The sequence below is a fragment of the Micrasema longulum genome, unplaced genomic scaffold (genome assembly GCF_059751315.1).
Source record: "Micrasema longulum isolate JH-2025_06_02 unplaced genomic scaffold, ASM5975131v1 h1tg000688l, whole genome shotgun sequence".
In the NCBI taxonomy this organism is placed as follows: domain Eukaryota; kingdom Metazoa; phylum Arthropoda; class Insecta; order Trichoptera; family Brachycentridae; genus Micrasema; species Micrasema longulum.
In genome coordinates, this window is record NW_028277884.1 from 33,330 (window position 1) to 47,667 (window position 14,338).

The 14,338-nt window shown below is 34.4% G+C and overlaps 1 protein-coding gene across 1 annotated transcript in view; it reads left to right on the forward strand.

Moving 5' to 3' along the window:
• The window catches only part of Mhcl (Myosin heavy chain-like), a 353,455-nt gene that overhangs the window by 17,200 nt on the left and 321,917 nt on the right, over positions 1-14,338 (forward strand). The window contains exon 3 of the mRNA XM_088229616.1: positions 13,401-13,502. Coding sequence (XP_088085742.1) covers positions 13,401-13,502 — 102 coding nt within the window. The remainder of the gene's footprint in view (positions 1-13,400; positions 13,503-14,338) is intronic.

A 14,338-nucleotide genomic window follows, 5' to 3' on the forward strand; every position in this document is an offset into this window, starting at 1 on the left:
AAATGATTGCTATCGATTAAATTGTAATATTTTCTTTCCTTATTATACAGGGTGTTTTTTAAACCCCGTCACATCCGAAACCACGATGATCAGTATGAGCAAGAAGACATATTGGCACATTAAAATATTTTTTTAGAACAAATAAAATTTTTAAAAAAGCCAATGGTTGCTTACCTCTGCAAGGGGTGAACCGAAGAGAGGGGGGAGGAGGGAGTCTGATACTGCGCCGCGCTTCCCTCACTACTCCCCTGCAGAAGTAAGCAACCATTTGGTTTTTTTTTAATATTTTATTTTCAAAAATTTTCTTTTTTCTAAATATTTTTTTAAATATGCTAATATGTCTTCTTGCCCATATTGATCATCGTGGTTTCGGATGTGACAGGATTAAAAGAACATCCCTGTATATATTACAACGGATTTTGTCGTAAGGATTGCTTCTGAAAAGTTGTAATAATGATTTTATTATAATAATGTATTTGATCATAAAAATAATGAATTTAATGCACTATCATATCATGATCGATGATTACGTCACTAACAACTATAGTTTGGTCGCTACCCGTTGCTAGACTTAATCATTATCCATTTGAAAACCAACCAAGGTAGACTAATTTAATGAAATGAGTTGCAGTTGTATAACAAACGACTAAATTGGGAATTAAACCATGCTTGCATTATTTATTATACTATAGATCTATTTATAAGCCATGGAAATTTCTAGACTTCTTTATTTAAGGGAATTTGAAGGAAAAACAATTGTCTTTTTCGGTTGTATTTCAATATGTATATTTTTTTGTTTGAATTTTTATTATATACGAGTTGAGCCTGGCAATGCTTTGCTATTGCTAGATTTGAGTTCTTGCTAAATATATTAAATAAACACAATCGAAAGATTGATATCAATTATTGTATTTAGTCCAAATTAAATATGTACAGAGAAAGTAAGGACAGAGAATTTTGATAAATAGGTGTTCGAACATTGTTTTTCTGTCACTGTCTTGCAGATGCCTTCCCGATACTGTGCGAAAAAGACAATGGTATGTCAGACCTTTAGTAAGAATAGCCAAAATCGATATTTTGCTCTACCATTTTCCGCACCTCAAAACTGAACCGATTTTGTTATTTTTTTAGACAGAGTATCAGAATAAAATTTTCTGTCTCGGTATTATGTTTTGCGTTTTTCAAAAATAGTTATATTTGTATACCGTGCGTCTTGCGCCTCGCGCCTCGCGCCTCGCGCCTCGCGCCTCGCGCCCGAAGGCAGCAGATAAAACTGTTGTTTTTTTACGGACTTGAATGGTTCTAGTTCCCATTATTAACCATTTTTTAAACGAAACAATATAGGGACACGCCAATGAGGAAGTTCAGTGGTTTTTTTCAATTTTTTTATTTGTTAATAGACTGTTAAACTAAGTAAAAATATATTTTTTTTAATTTTTACATATCGTATTATCGGTGCTACGATTTTTTAAAGTTTTGTAATTCTGAAATAACTCCGCGTGTGACGTCAGAGGTTCATTTCCGCTTATTCTCATTCAGTTCTTCCCATTGGTCCAGAAGCGACAAGCAGACCGGAAATCTTCCATAGCTCTCAGATCATAGGTCGATTCACATGAACCAGTGACGTCATTTAAAGTAGTGCGCTTTTATTAAAATATTTATTATAATTTTTTCTGTACATTTTCAAGAAACTTTGCGGTACAATTTAATGCTCTAATTTTTACCCCGCGTAAGAAAACATTTTTTGTATCCAATTTCCCGTAGGGCTGAAGTTCCTCATTGTAAATATCTTTAATTTGTAAAAAAGAGCCCTGCGCTGGTTTGGACATGTAGAGCGAACGGACAACGAAAGAATGGCTTAAAATATTTACAATGCGAAGGTTAATGGATGCAGAAATAGAGGAAGACCGAGAAAGACATGGCATGATCAAATCCAACAAATACTTGAAGATGGATATGGCAAAAGTCGAATTATTCGGTGCGCGTGCATGAGCAGATCTATGAATGTAGAGGAAGCGAGATCTGAATGCAAAGATATAGTGATGTGGCGTTCTATCTTCTCTGCCTACCCTTACGGGGAAACGGCGTGATAGTTTGTTGTTGTTGTTTTTGTAAAAAAAAACATTTCTCTAGTGCCATAATTTAGAGAGAAAATGCGTGAATACGTTTGTATGAAGAAAAGTCAGACCGCATTTCCTCTTAGGATTAAACATAATTAAGTATACTTACAAAAATTTACTAAAAAAACTTTGGTAAAAACCGTTCGGATTAACGTAAAAAAGATGTTGCAACTTTTATTTATTTATTTTCTTTTATTAAGAAAAACTTTTCATTGGTAAGTAGTAGGTTCTTGTTAATGATTGAATTACAAATCTAAAAGTAATTTGTAGATATTCAAAAATTGAATTTAAGATCATCTCTATTTAATTATACCTCGGCGCATCGTTATGCAACAGGGGCGAATAGTCCAAATAAGAGATTATGCACAGCTTACCATTAAATTTGACTTTCGATAATAATGTTCTATAGTTACTATGTTTATGGAAAAAAAGAAGTTATTTATCATAAATCACCACCGCCGCTTATATCTTTCTACAAAAATCGGGTTGTGGTCCTGTGGCTAGATGTCTCGGACTCACGGACCAAAGGTCTGTGGTTCGAATCCCACTCTACCCCAACTTGATGCCATTTTCTAATCGTGAGTTATTTACAACTCGTTGAAAATGGCCCTCAAAATTAAATATTTGGGTAAATCATAAGAACGCAAATATTTATCTTAAAAAAAAAAAAAAGTATCTATGAAGTGCGCTCAGCCCGTTCTCAGTGAACGACGAAACTAGCTGATTATCTCAGCTTATTCCTCTATACAAAAAAGTACACTATATTTTACATATTTTAACAGTCAAGTTTTCTAGTACTAAAACAAGCTTGCAGATTACAAATATTCTTTGAAGATTCTCTATTTGGAAACTAGTATTTCGAACATTATTTCCGAAGCACTATTTTTCTTTGATGGGATACCGTTGACATATTATGTATCACATAAGACACGTGGCGTTCGAAGTGGCCGTTTTTGGCATTATTCATTTTTAAAGGAATCGGCCAGTGCTCAGTGTTAACATTTCAATCATAATGGAAATATCTGCTGAATGTCATTGTAATATTTTTAAATATACTTTTGTACAAGCTTTGCATTTAAATACTGTAGAACAAAGCTACGTATATTAAGTTAATAATAATTATTGTTGTAGGGGTGGATTTCCACACCACAGAAAAAAAAGCCATTTAAACTCATACATGATGCTTGTATATTATGTACTTATTTGTAGGTATAAATGAATGAACATATTTTTGTAGGTTACCTATAAAATAAATCGCTGCTCGCCACTGCTATACAAATAATTATGTCAATCGGTCGCTCCATTGAGACGTGAAGGAAACACAAACAAACAAACACACTTTCGCATTTATAATATTAGTATGGACTGTTAACCATTTCAGAAAATAAACTCAATTGCGGTTTGGTCACATTACAAAATGAAACCTTAGCGGTTTAGAGTCATGGTGCCTAAATTCGCGCGAGACAATGTCATGACGAAGATTTGGGTGCGCAATAAAGATGCGCAGAACGCAAGTAATGCGTGTCAGTGGGTCAAGATAATGCCATTTTAAACTAAATAATATTATATTGAAAGGTTTCTCAGATAAGCGGAGTTGTGAATAGCGAAGTTTAGTTAGTTCCAATGGCGAAGGCACGATGCGTGATATGCCACGGTACTAGACTTTATATTATGCATTTGTGGAAACAAATATGTAGCTATTATTATGCAACTCACAGACAGACAGTGGCGAGCGGTGGTTTTATTTACAGGTAAGCTATAAAAAAATATAGTTTATTTGTACCTACTATACTGGTGGATTTTTTAACGTTTCTCTTACTGTCCTAAATACACCCGCCCGTTACGGTGCTGTGTAGTCACTACACATAAAAAAATAAGAGATTTAAAAAAGGAAAAATGGAATATTTATAGGGAATGGCTTTAATTAACCATAATTTAATTCAAAGATGATGCTATTTCAAATCTAACTGCTGAAAACATGAAAAAACCATTGGGCATCGCTAACGACTCGGGCGAAACGTGCACCCGCGCCAACTTCTCGAGAGCTACTAAGTAGCTTACAGAGAGAGAGTATACTTTTGATGATATTTGTAATTTATTCCAGGTTTCCGATAAAATGCCTTTTTGTGCCTAGTTAGTACTTCTTATTTAATAACAAATTATATGGAGGGTTATTAATTAAAGTACAAAAAAGAGAAGGAATAAAAAACATAAACGGAAGTTGTTTAAAATTAAAATTTAAGTAAAAAAGTCATTTTAAAGTTTGTAGTTAGTATTTACACATGGAAATAATATTAAAAATAAAGAAAATTTGTAAAAGTAATTAAAAGTTAAGAATTAAAATAAAGAACGAAAAACATGTTCAGATGGAAAAATAAAATAAAATAGTAATAACATTTAAAAAAAAGAAAAAACATAAATATACACATACATATTTTAGGGGATTCAAAGAAACGATGAGAAGAATCTTTAAGTGAAATAGAGGACAATAAATTTAAGTCAATTTAAAAAACATCTTCAAAATTAATGACACATTATAGTAAGAGCAGCAATATATTGATTTTATATACAAATAAAATACAATATATATGTATATAAAATCAATATATAAAATATAATATATATGTATATAAAATCAATATATAGTATGTATATACCTTTTCTGATAGTTACTGTCAAATCGATATCTAATAACAAATTTGACCCATAGAGTACTCGGCGGCGTCCATGGTGTAATGGCTAAGACGCTTGACTCACACACGGAAGGTTACGGGTTCGATTCCCGGTGGAGAACACAAAAAGGTGTTTTTTTCAAGCCTGGGTGTTCTGTCCCGTAATTCACGACTGTAATTGGGCCTGATGGCATGTTGTGGTGCAAAAAATAACAAAAACAAAAATTATAAAACTCGAGAGCGGATGTGGAATGACGATGTTAATGAACGCGCGGCACAAATTGTTACACGGTTAAATCAGTCCGTATTCGGTATAAATTATTCAAGTAATAAGTTATTTTTAAGACTATAATGAAGACAGTAATGTTAATAGAGAATCTCCACGCGACTAACGGTGAACGCACAAGTGGCCAAGTGGCCAAGTGGGTGTGTGGCGCTGAATATTACTCGTGTGACGTCATGCCACCGGGTTCTCCAACTATTACTACTTTTAAACGTTGCTAAATATTTGTATATAACCGCTTATCGACTTGTCTATGTCTACCGGTTTACCCAGAACGATAATTTAAAATAATTAGTAACGAGAAAATGTTCAAAAAGGTTATAAAAATTGGATAGTGGAGCTGGTTAGAAGTAAAATGTAGTGTCTCATTCGCCCGAACCAATATTAAATCAACTGCTTTACAAATATTTATGTAATGTTTTTGTCCTTTTATTGTACGTTTTACAATATAAAAAAAACAAGTACACATAAATTAAATACGTACATAAATTCATAGTGTTCAAAACTGTCTAAACATTTTGTTAATTATCTCTTTATACTAAGTCTTCTTTGTATATGCTCACATATAAACATATTTTAGAAATATATTGTTAAGTGTCCTCGGCACGGGTAAACCCAGTGAAGTCTTTTTTGTATTATTAATCATTGTTTGTAATGGAAAAAAAACATGAATTAATTAATGGGAATCCCACTGTACACTTTCACCACAGTCTTCTTTTTCTTATTTAAAATAATTGTTGAATAAAAAACTCGAACATAAAAGCCATAAATTTAATGATTCGTTATTATGTTATAAAATGCATATATTCAATGGACGCTATAGAAACTTTAACTTATTAACTGGCATCGAGGTAATACTGTTACTTTGGCAAAGAGGTCCATGCCATTTGCCAGAATCATGGAAAAGGTCCATGCCATTTGCCAGAATCATGGAAAAGGTCCATGCCATTTGCCAGAATCATGGAAAAGGTCCATGCCATTTGCCAGAATCATGGAAAAGGTCCATGCCATTTGCCAGAATCATGGAAAAGGTCCATGCCATTTGCCAGAATCATGGAAAAGGTCCATGCCATTTGCCAGAATCATGGAAAAGGTCCATGCCATTTGCCAGAATCATGGAAAAGGTCCATGCCATTTGCCAGAATCATGGAAAAGGGGGATGTTGTAAAGTTGAAGAAAGTGTTGACTTCTTTAATTTTCGCCATTTATTTTAACATACCATCACGGTCGATAGTATCAAAGGCCTTGGCGAAGTCATTATATGAACAATCTACCTGGTGTCCTGCATCCAGAGCTTCCGTGATGTAGTTCGTAAAAACCATTAGATTGGTTTTAACCGAGCGGCCTTTCCTGAACCCATGCTGTTCATCAATAATAAATGGCTGTACTTGGGAAGTGACGATTCTACATATGATAATTTCAAATACCTTCGCTGGTGCAGAAAGAACAGCTACAGGACCGTAATTTTCTACTGATAACTTAGATTTACTCTTATGTATAGGTGTTACTTTTAACGTCTTCCATGTTTCTGGGATTAAAAGAGAGATTATACAAAAAACAGAGTGGTTTTTTTTATCAGTTCCACGCAACCTTTTAGGAAGAGTGTCAGAATAAAATCTGGTCCGAGAGAATTAGTATTACTTGTTTTTTTAATAGTGTCGGCCACATCTTTCTCATTGATATTTTGAACATCAAAAAATTGTGCCCTGCCCCTCTCACCGTGAGTTTGGCGAACTATATGGAGGGTCTTTGTATATTGTAGGGATGGCTATATTATATTGCAAACACGACTGGTAGCCAAAACTGTATTTACTTGTATCACAATAGCCTATGTCCATTATAGCCATTGCATGAATTTAATAACGTCAGATTAGATTATTAAAATCAGTATGTTGAAAATTCGTTACTTCGACGCCCTTTATAAAAGTCGGCAAAAGATAAATCCCATAATCGATTTAATAAAGTTACTGACTTCCATTTAGGAAAAAGGCAAAGTCACAAAATTCAATTTTATTTAAAGCAATTAAAAAGTATTACGAAATGGAAAAAAATATTTATGAAGAAAAAAACATATCAAAATTTAAAATAATGGTCAAGACATATGTGATAAACAATTTATAAATTAAATATATTTGCAATGTTATTATTAGAACACACATAACAATATGTATGATATGTGTGCCCTACTTTAAGATTTAAATAAATAAAATAAATAAATAAATAAAGTTACTGTAAAAGGATTTTAGTCGCTCCATCTTTTTTATGGCCTTCCAACACTTCTTTTGCTAGACCAATGTCTCCACTTTATTATTCCGGGTGTCCACCTGTCATCACTTGTCTCGCAAAACTGAAAAAAAACAAATGATTCCTTAGAGTTGTGTCGATGTGAAAATTGCTCATTCAGAGTATTTTTTCACACCTCAGTATGAGAAGCTCTGGTGAGCGCGACCTTTACCGAATGACTTGGTTAGGAGTGCCCGCCGCGGTGAGTCAGCGCCCGCGGGCTGGGCAGGGGCAGGTGGTGCACTGGGCACCGTGCGCCGGAGACTGGAGGCTGTCTGGCTCCCCGCCTACTGAAGGTCATAACTGCCTGCCAACCACATATCCTCTAGTGATTTTTTTAAAGTCACAACCTTAAACACACCACTTTTTGGTAATTTTAACTATTACTACCATCACGCCAATTTAAACGCCACACACGTCTATCCCGGCATACATTTCTGGCTTCTTCCACATGCATTCCTTCGGCTCTGTCTGCTTTTGACATGTCCAGACTTCATGCCACGTCTTCCTTGTTCGTCCTCGTCCCACGTTACCGTTCATTCTATCCATGTATACCTGTTTTACCACTCTTTCGTCATCCATTCGTTCTACATGACCAAACCATCTCTGAGACCCTTTTTTAACCTTATCAATTATACCTGACTCCGGTTTAATCCGGTAACCCTGTCATACTGAATCGGGTTGTGGTCCTGTGGCTAGTGTCTCGGACTCATGGACCAAAGGTCCGCGGTTCGAATCCCACTCTACCCCAACTTGATTCCCATTTTCTAATAGTGAGTTATTTACAACTCGTTGAAAATGGCCCTCAAAATGGAATATTTGTGTAAATCATAAGAACACAAATATTTATTAAAAAAATAAAATAAAATACATTGATTTTCCATAAATTCGCATTTCGACCGCGATCACTCGGCATTCATCCTTCCTCTGCCAGTTCCATGTTTCACTTCCAAACATAAGTGTCGGCAGTAAAACTCCGCTGTGCACTGCCAGTTTAGCTTCGATTGACATATTTTTATTAACAATTACTGTGTTTAGTGCTCCGTTCATTTTGTTGCCCGCATTCACCCTCCTTTCAACATTATTTTGTAATGAAATACATTGACTCTTTAATAAAAAAATTAACGACAATTGAATGCCCAATTTCAAAAATTTCAAGGTCAATTTTATCGGTTTTGAGTTGGCAACACTGCCGTTTAGAGCATTTTGTGAACTATACATTTACCTAATTAATGTTTCATTAAAGAATACCCACATCGAATTTTGTATTTGAAAAATAATTTTAAAAATATAATTTAAATTTTTTTAAATCCCTAAGTCCTAAAAATCTCTTACTCCAAGAGTTTTTTCCCCGAGAAAAAATTCCTTAGTCCTTTAAATACTTTTTAAAAATCCTGACCTTAGGCTTAAGTCGACTTTTTTAAAAGAAATAATTTCGTAACGAAACAAGTAAAAAAAATGTATTTTTATTATCTTAAAATAAAGAAGAAGAAAAACTTTACAATGCGTATCTTAAATTTTCCGAAATTCAGTCATTTAACATTTCAGGAACAAAATAAACACTTAAACTTGAAATTATTCAGAACTACAAAAATGAACTTAGGCTTTTTTTGAAATTGGGCATCCAATTGTTTTTTTTTTGTTGATAAACGGCGATGTTATTTTTTTTAAATATTTCCCATGGGATCATCACGCCGTTTCCCTTCAGGTGTAGGCAGAGAGGTTAGAACGCCATATCACTCTGTCTTTGCATTCAGACCTCGCTTCCTTTACATTCATTAATCTTCTCATGCACGCACGCCGATCATTTCGACTTTTGACATGTCCATCTTCGGGTATCTGTTGGATTTGTTTATGCCATGCCTTTCTCGATACTTGTCGTTTTCGGCATACATCGACACTTGCATCGTCAAGCCGTTGGTTCGCCAATCGTTCGCACACAGAACTCCTATCTTGATTTTATCGATAATGCTTATCTCATTATTATCGTCTTATTACCACATTATATATATTTAGTAGGTATTATTTTATACCTATATTTATTGAATAACATATGAATCACACTAAATGTTATTAAATATTTGTATACAGGTTGTTCTTTAAACCCTGTCACATCCGAAACCACGATGATCAGTATGGACAAAAAAGCATATTAGCATATTAAAAAAAATATTTAGATCAAAGAATTTTTTTAAAAATAAAATATTTAAAAAAAAACAAATGGTTGCTTATTTCTGCAGGGGAGAAGTGAGGGTAGCTCGGTTGTCGTGGTATCAGGCTCCCCCTCCCCCTCGTTTCTCCCTGCAGAAGTAAGCGCCAATTTGTTTTTTTGATATTTTATTTTTTTAAATATTATTCGTTCGGTCAATCGGGAGTTGCGTACTGAGCGAAGTCTACAAAGAAACTAGTAGGTCAAAACGTAAAACTGCTCCTTTCAGAGTAGTTTAGTCGCCTTCTGTTTGATGCGCGTATGCGGTTTCTGGACCATTCTCAATTCTATGGCTTATACATAATAGTCAAATGCGTTAAATACTCCGCTACTACGCGATTCTTACGAGAGTGGAATCCAGCATCACAGATCGGCACATCAGACTCAACGTAAGATAGTTAAACCGCTTGCAGCATTTTCAGAGCGTACAATCTTTAATCCGCATTAAAAGCATAAATGTGTAATCTAAATCTTAAATACGCTACCTAACTGTTACGAGTAGAGATAAACAACCATCTATTATTTATGTATTTCATAGTTTTAAAATGTACAGAGTTTCTTAGTTTAGGGTCCCAACTAGCTAGGAAATTACTGTGTTTAATAAGGACCTTCTTTTATGCATGTGTCTTTTTTCATTGCATTAAATGATGCTTAAAAAATTCTAATAATATCAAAAAAATTCAAAATAAATATAGAATAGAAAACATGCAGGTAATAATAAAAATTGAAGCATTAATATAAATAAGAAAATATACATAGTTAAGAAATGAGACATAATTATTATAGATTAGAAAACATACCGATAGTAGTAAAAATTGAAGCATAAATATAAATTATAAAATACACCATTAGTAATTAAGAAATGAAACATAAATATAAATGAGAAAACATACCGATAATAAAGTTATTATACCTCTACGCAAACAGCGCACTAAATTTGGTGAACGCGCATTTGCGGTCGCAGGCCCTATGGCATGGAATGCTCTCCCAGCAGAGGTGCGAGGCTGTGAAAGTGAAGTGATGTTTCGGAAAAAACTTAAAACCCACTTGTTCTCTAAATCATTTGAATAAATCCGTAGCACGTGACAACAAAATAAATTATTTTAATTAAATTACAAATTTAAAAGCTTCAATTAAATTAACTTAATAATAGAATCACCATGTAAAGCGCCCTTGAGGTATTTTATTAAGAAAATGGCGCTATATAAGTTATCCATAATAATAATAATAATAATAAAAATTGTAGCACAAATATAAATTAGAGAATATACCATTTATAATTTAAAAAAAGAAACGTTCGAGTTAGTATAAAAACTAATAATAGTAAGAAAATTAAAACAAATGTAAATGACCAAACATGAAAAGTAAAAATGACATATAAATAAAAACAATTAGGGGATATTTAACAATTAAAAGCAACACAATTTCTAGTCATAAAAATACTTTACAGGATATAAAAAGATCTACCCCTTATCCACTTGCTCACATTTTTCTTATAAACATTGTAACTGACAGATGCCTTTATGCCAGGGTCCAACATGTTAAAAACCCTGGGGCCCAATACTGCAAAATGCCTCTGAAAAAAGGCAGTTCTACTTTGAGGTACTACAAAGTTTATGCTCATGGCATATCTTCTTTTAATATTTTGCTGTGTTCTATTTTTTATTGAAGACCACAATTACATTACAGAGTAGAGCTAGGGTTTCCTAGGACAGCGGTGCCCGTATCTTAACGGCCGTAGTGAACGGTGATGCGGTGGACAGCCGCCGTAACGGTGACTAGAGAGTGGTTTCCTAGGTAAACGGAGTTATCAACACCGTTTTCCTAGGAAACCGCTTTCTAGTGACCGTTACGACGGCTGTTAACCGCATCACAAAAAATATGTCACTAGAAAAACGCGACAAGCTTGGCATTGATAGTTGTGACGTCAAGATTCGTGACGATGTTCAATAAAAACTTGAATGGTTTGGAATAAAGTTGAAAATGAACATGAATCGTGACGTATTAGGGGCGTGGCCAATGCAATGACCGTTTTTGCGGGAATTCAAAATTACTCATTTAAAAATATTTTTTTATGCTACTAAGTACCAAAAAAAAATTGTTTGTCCAATTCCCAATGTTTATGCGTATGAACTGAACTAATATTTTGTGCCGTCATTTTCCAATAAAAGGAAGTAGTGTTGCTAACCCGCAGTGTTGAAATTGTCAAACGTAGTACCTACCTCCTAACAATCCTTTCACTGCGACTTCCAAATTGAGACCGCAGTCATATGGTTCAGATCCCGCTTCGAAAAGGAAGAAGAACGTTATAATAATATAAACAAAACGAACAACGACAAAAAACAAATACGTACAGGAAACATTCGAAGGAATACAGCATGCGCTCAAACAACAGAAGAAAAACAGTATGCATTCCAAAACACATCGTACATCAATTGGTTTTTTTTAAAAAGGCAACATTGAAAGCCCCACTCACTTACCCGGATCCATTTTAAAGGTTTTGTCGCCTCTTTTCATATCCGCACATTGCTAAAACTTTTTTTTTAGAAATTACATTTATTGCTTTCAATGCTCTCCTATCGCCGTCAGAGCAACCTAAGGATATTTAGTCAATTTGTTTGTCACCCTCAATCTAATTTTCCCAATTCTGACGGCGATGGGCTATATTAGTTCATCAGCTTGTTAGTAAATCGGAAGAAACAAGTCCGATCGGGAGAACCAGAAACCGTCACCAAAAATTAAAAACAAAGATTAACAAAATAAAAAATAAATAAAAAATTAACACTATACTATGAAGAGAGGAGAGGGTATGGGAAGGATAGAAGAAGGATAAAGAAGAGGCGTCTCTAACATTAGTGGGTAGATTATTCCACAACTGAGCGGCTACTACTGTGAAAGAGGAGGCAAGAAAATTAGAGCAATGACAGGGTATTAAAGGGGTTCTCTCGTTACTACAACGAAGATATAGTCCGTGTTGTGAAAGAGGTTGGAAGAGCTCTCTCAGATAAACAGGCGGAGTGGGATTATTTAAAATATTGTGAAGAATTGATAGAATGTGAATGTTTCTTTTATGCCTGATACTGAGCCAGTGTAGTTGCGTGCGATACTCGGTTATGTAGTCAAATTTACGAAGGTCAAAGATATAACGTATACAAGTACCTGTCAAAATAAAGATTGAGGCAAAAGACAACAATAAAATATTATTTGATTATGTTTACGTTTTGCCAATTAACAAACAGTGTCAGTATAAGATAATGACAGATCATTTCCTCGATTGCAGTTTTAAATCCAAAGTAAACCACCAGATCGCGACCTGACAAGTATCGGCACAGCGGCTGACGGTGCCACGGCAGAATAACTACTATGGAGATAGAACAATGGGGAGTGTAGTAACAAAACTGTATAATTTAATACCAGCAGAAAATCGTGAGGAAAAAAACCTAAATTCATTTTAAAAAATAGTCAAAAAAATATTAAAAACAGCAAGTGAAACTTAAGTGTGCATATAAATATATTTTATTTTACATTTATTACTAAACTATGTACTTACTTATAAATTAATTAAAAAAATGTAGTGTAACCTGCAGACAAGCTTCGGCTTTGCGGGAACAAAAATACAATTATGTATGTTACTGATTTGTTAAAATAAATAAAACCTTTAAAAATATTCTGCAATCGTTCTAACATTGTGTTGAGCGTTCACTTCAAACCTGAGTGAAGACTAGCCCGCCTCGCGGTCTAGTGGTTAGCGCGTTTGTTTACCTACCTACCTAATTAAGCAACATTTATCTTTTTAAATGTATCGCATTACACGTGTTTGTGGACGTTTCTAGGTGCAACCGGTCGCGGAACTCAGCGAGGTGTGGCGAAGGTGGGCGGCGATCATCACCAACGGGGAAGGTGACTCCATCCCGCACAAGCTCACCAACGGAGAGGTAAGTGCCAGCATCAGTCATGATTAAATCAATTAGTGATAACGTCAGTAGAACTCAACACGAAAAACTCCCATGGAAATGTGAAAAGGTAGCGTCCAAAGTGATGTTGTTCGACATAGAGCAGAAGAGCAATCTATTAATCTGTCTTCATTGGAGAAACGTAGAACTGAGATGGACCTTATATGCATTTTCAGAATACTGAATGTCATAAGTGATGTCCCATCTCTGTTGCAATCAATTTATTTCCATGTTCCCAACCGTGTCACCAGAAGTCAAAATCTGCTATTTATTTATTTATTGCAATTTTTCATGCCCCAATGTCCAGAATGTGTACATTAGTCAATTCTTAACTTAACAATTCATAACTTGGAATTCTTCGGGACAGTTCTTCGTAGATCTCTTCGCTTCTAAAACAGTATTATTATTATTACCATGGATAACTTATGTAGCGCCATTTTCGTAATGTAATACCTCAAGGGCGCTTTACAAAGTGATTCCATAGATAAATAAATTTAATTGAAGCTTTTAAATTTGTAATTTAATTAAAACAATTTATTTTGTTATCACATGCTACGGATTTAAGCTAATGAATTAAGCCGCAAAATATTTTTCAGCCTACATTCACTTCGAAGGTTGCAAAAATTCTTACCCATCAATACTAAATGCACCCTTGTACAAGCATTACTACTACCCATTCTAGATTACGCTGATGTTTCCATGACTGATTTAAGCTGTGAGCAACTCGATAAACTTGAACGACTTCAGAATACATGCATGAGGTACATTCTTGGTCTTCGGAAATATGACCACATTTCTGATTATCGTAGGCAACTGAA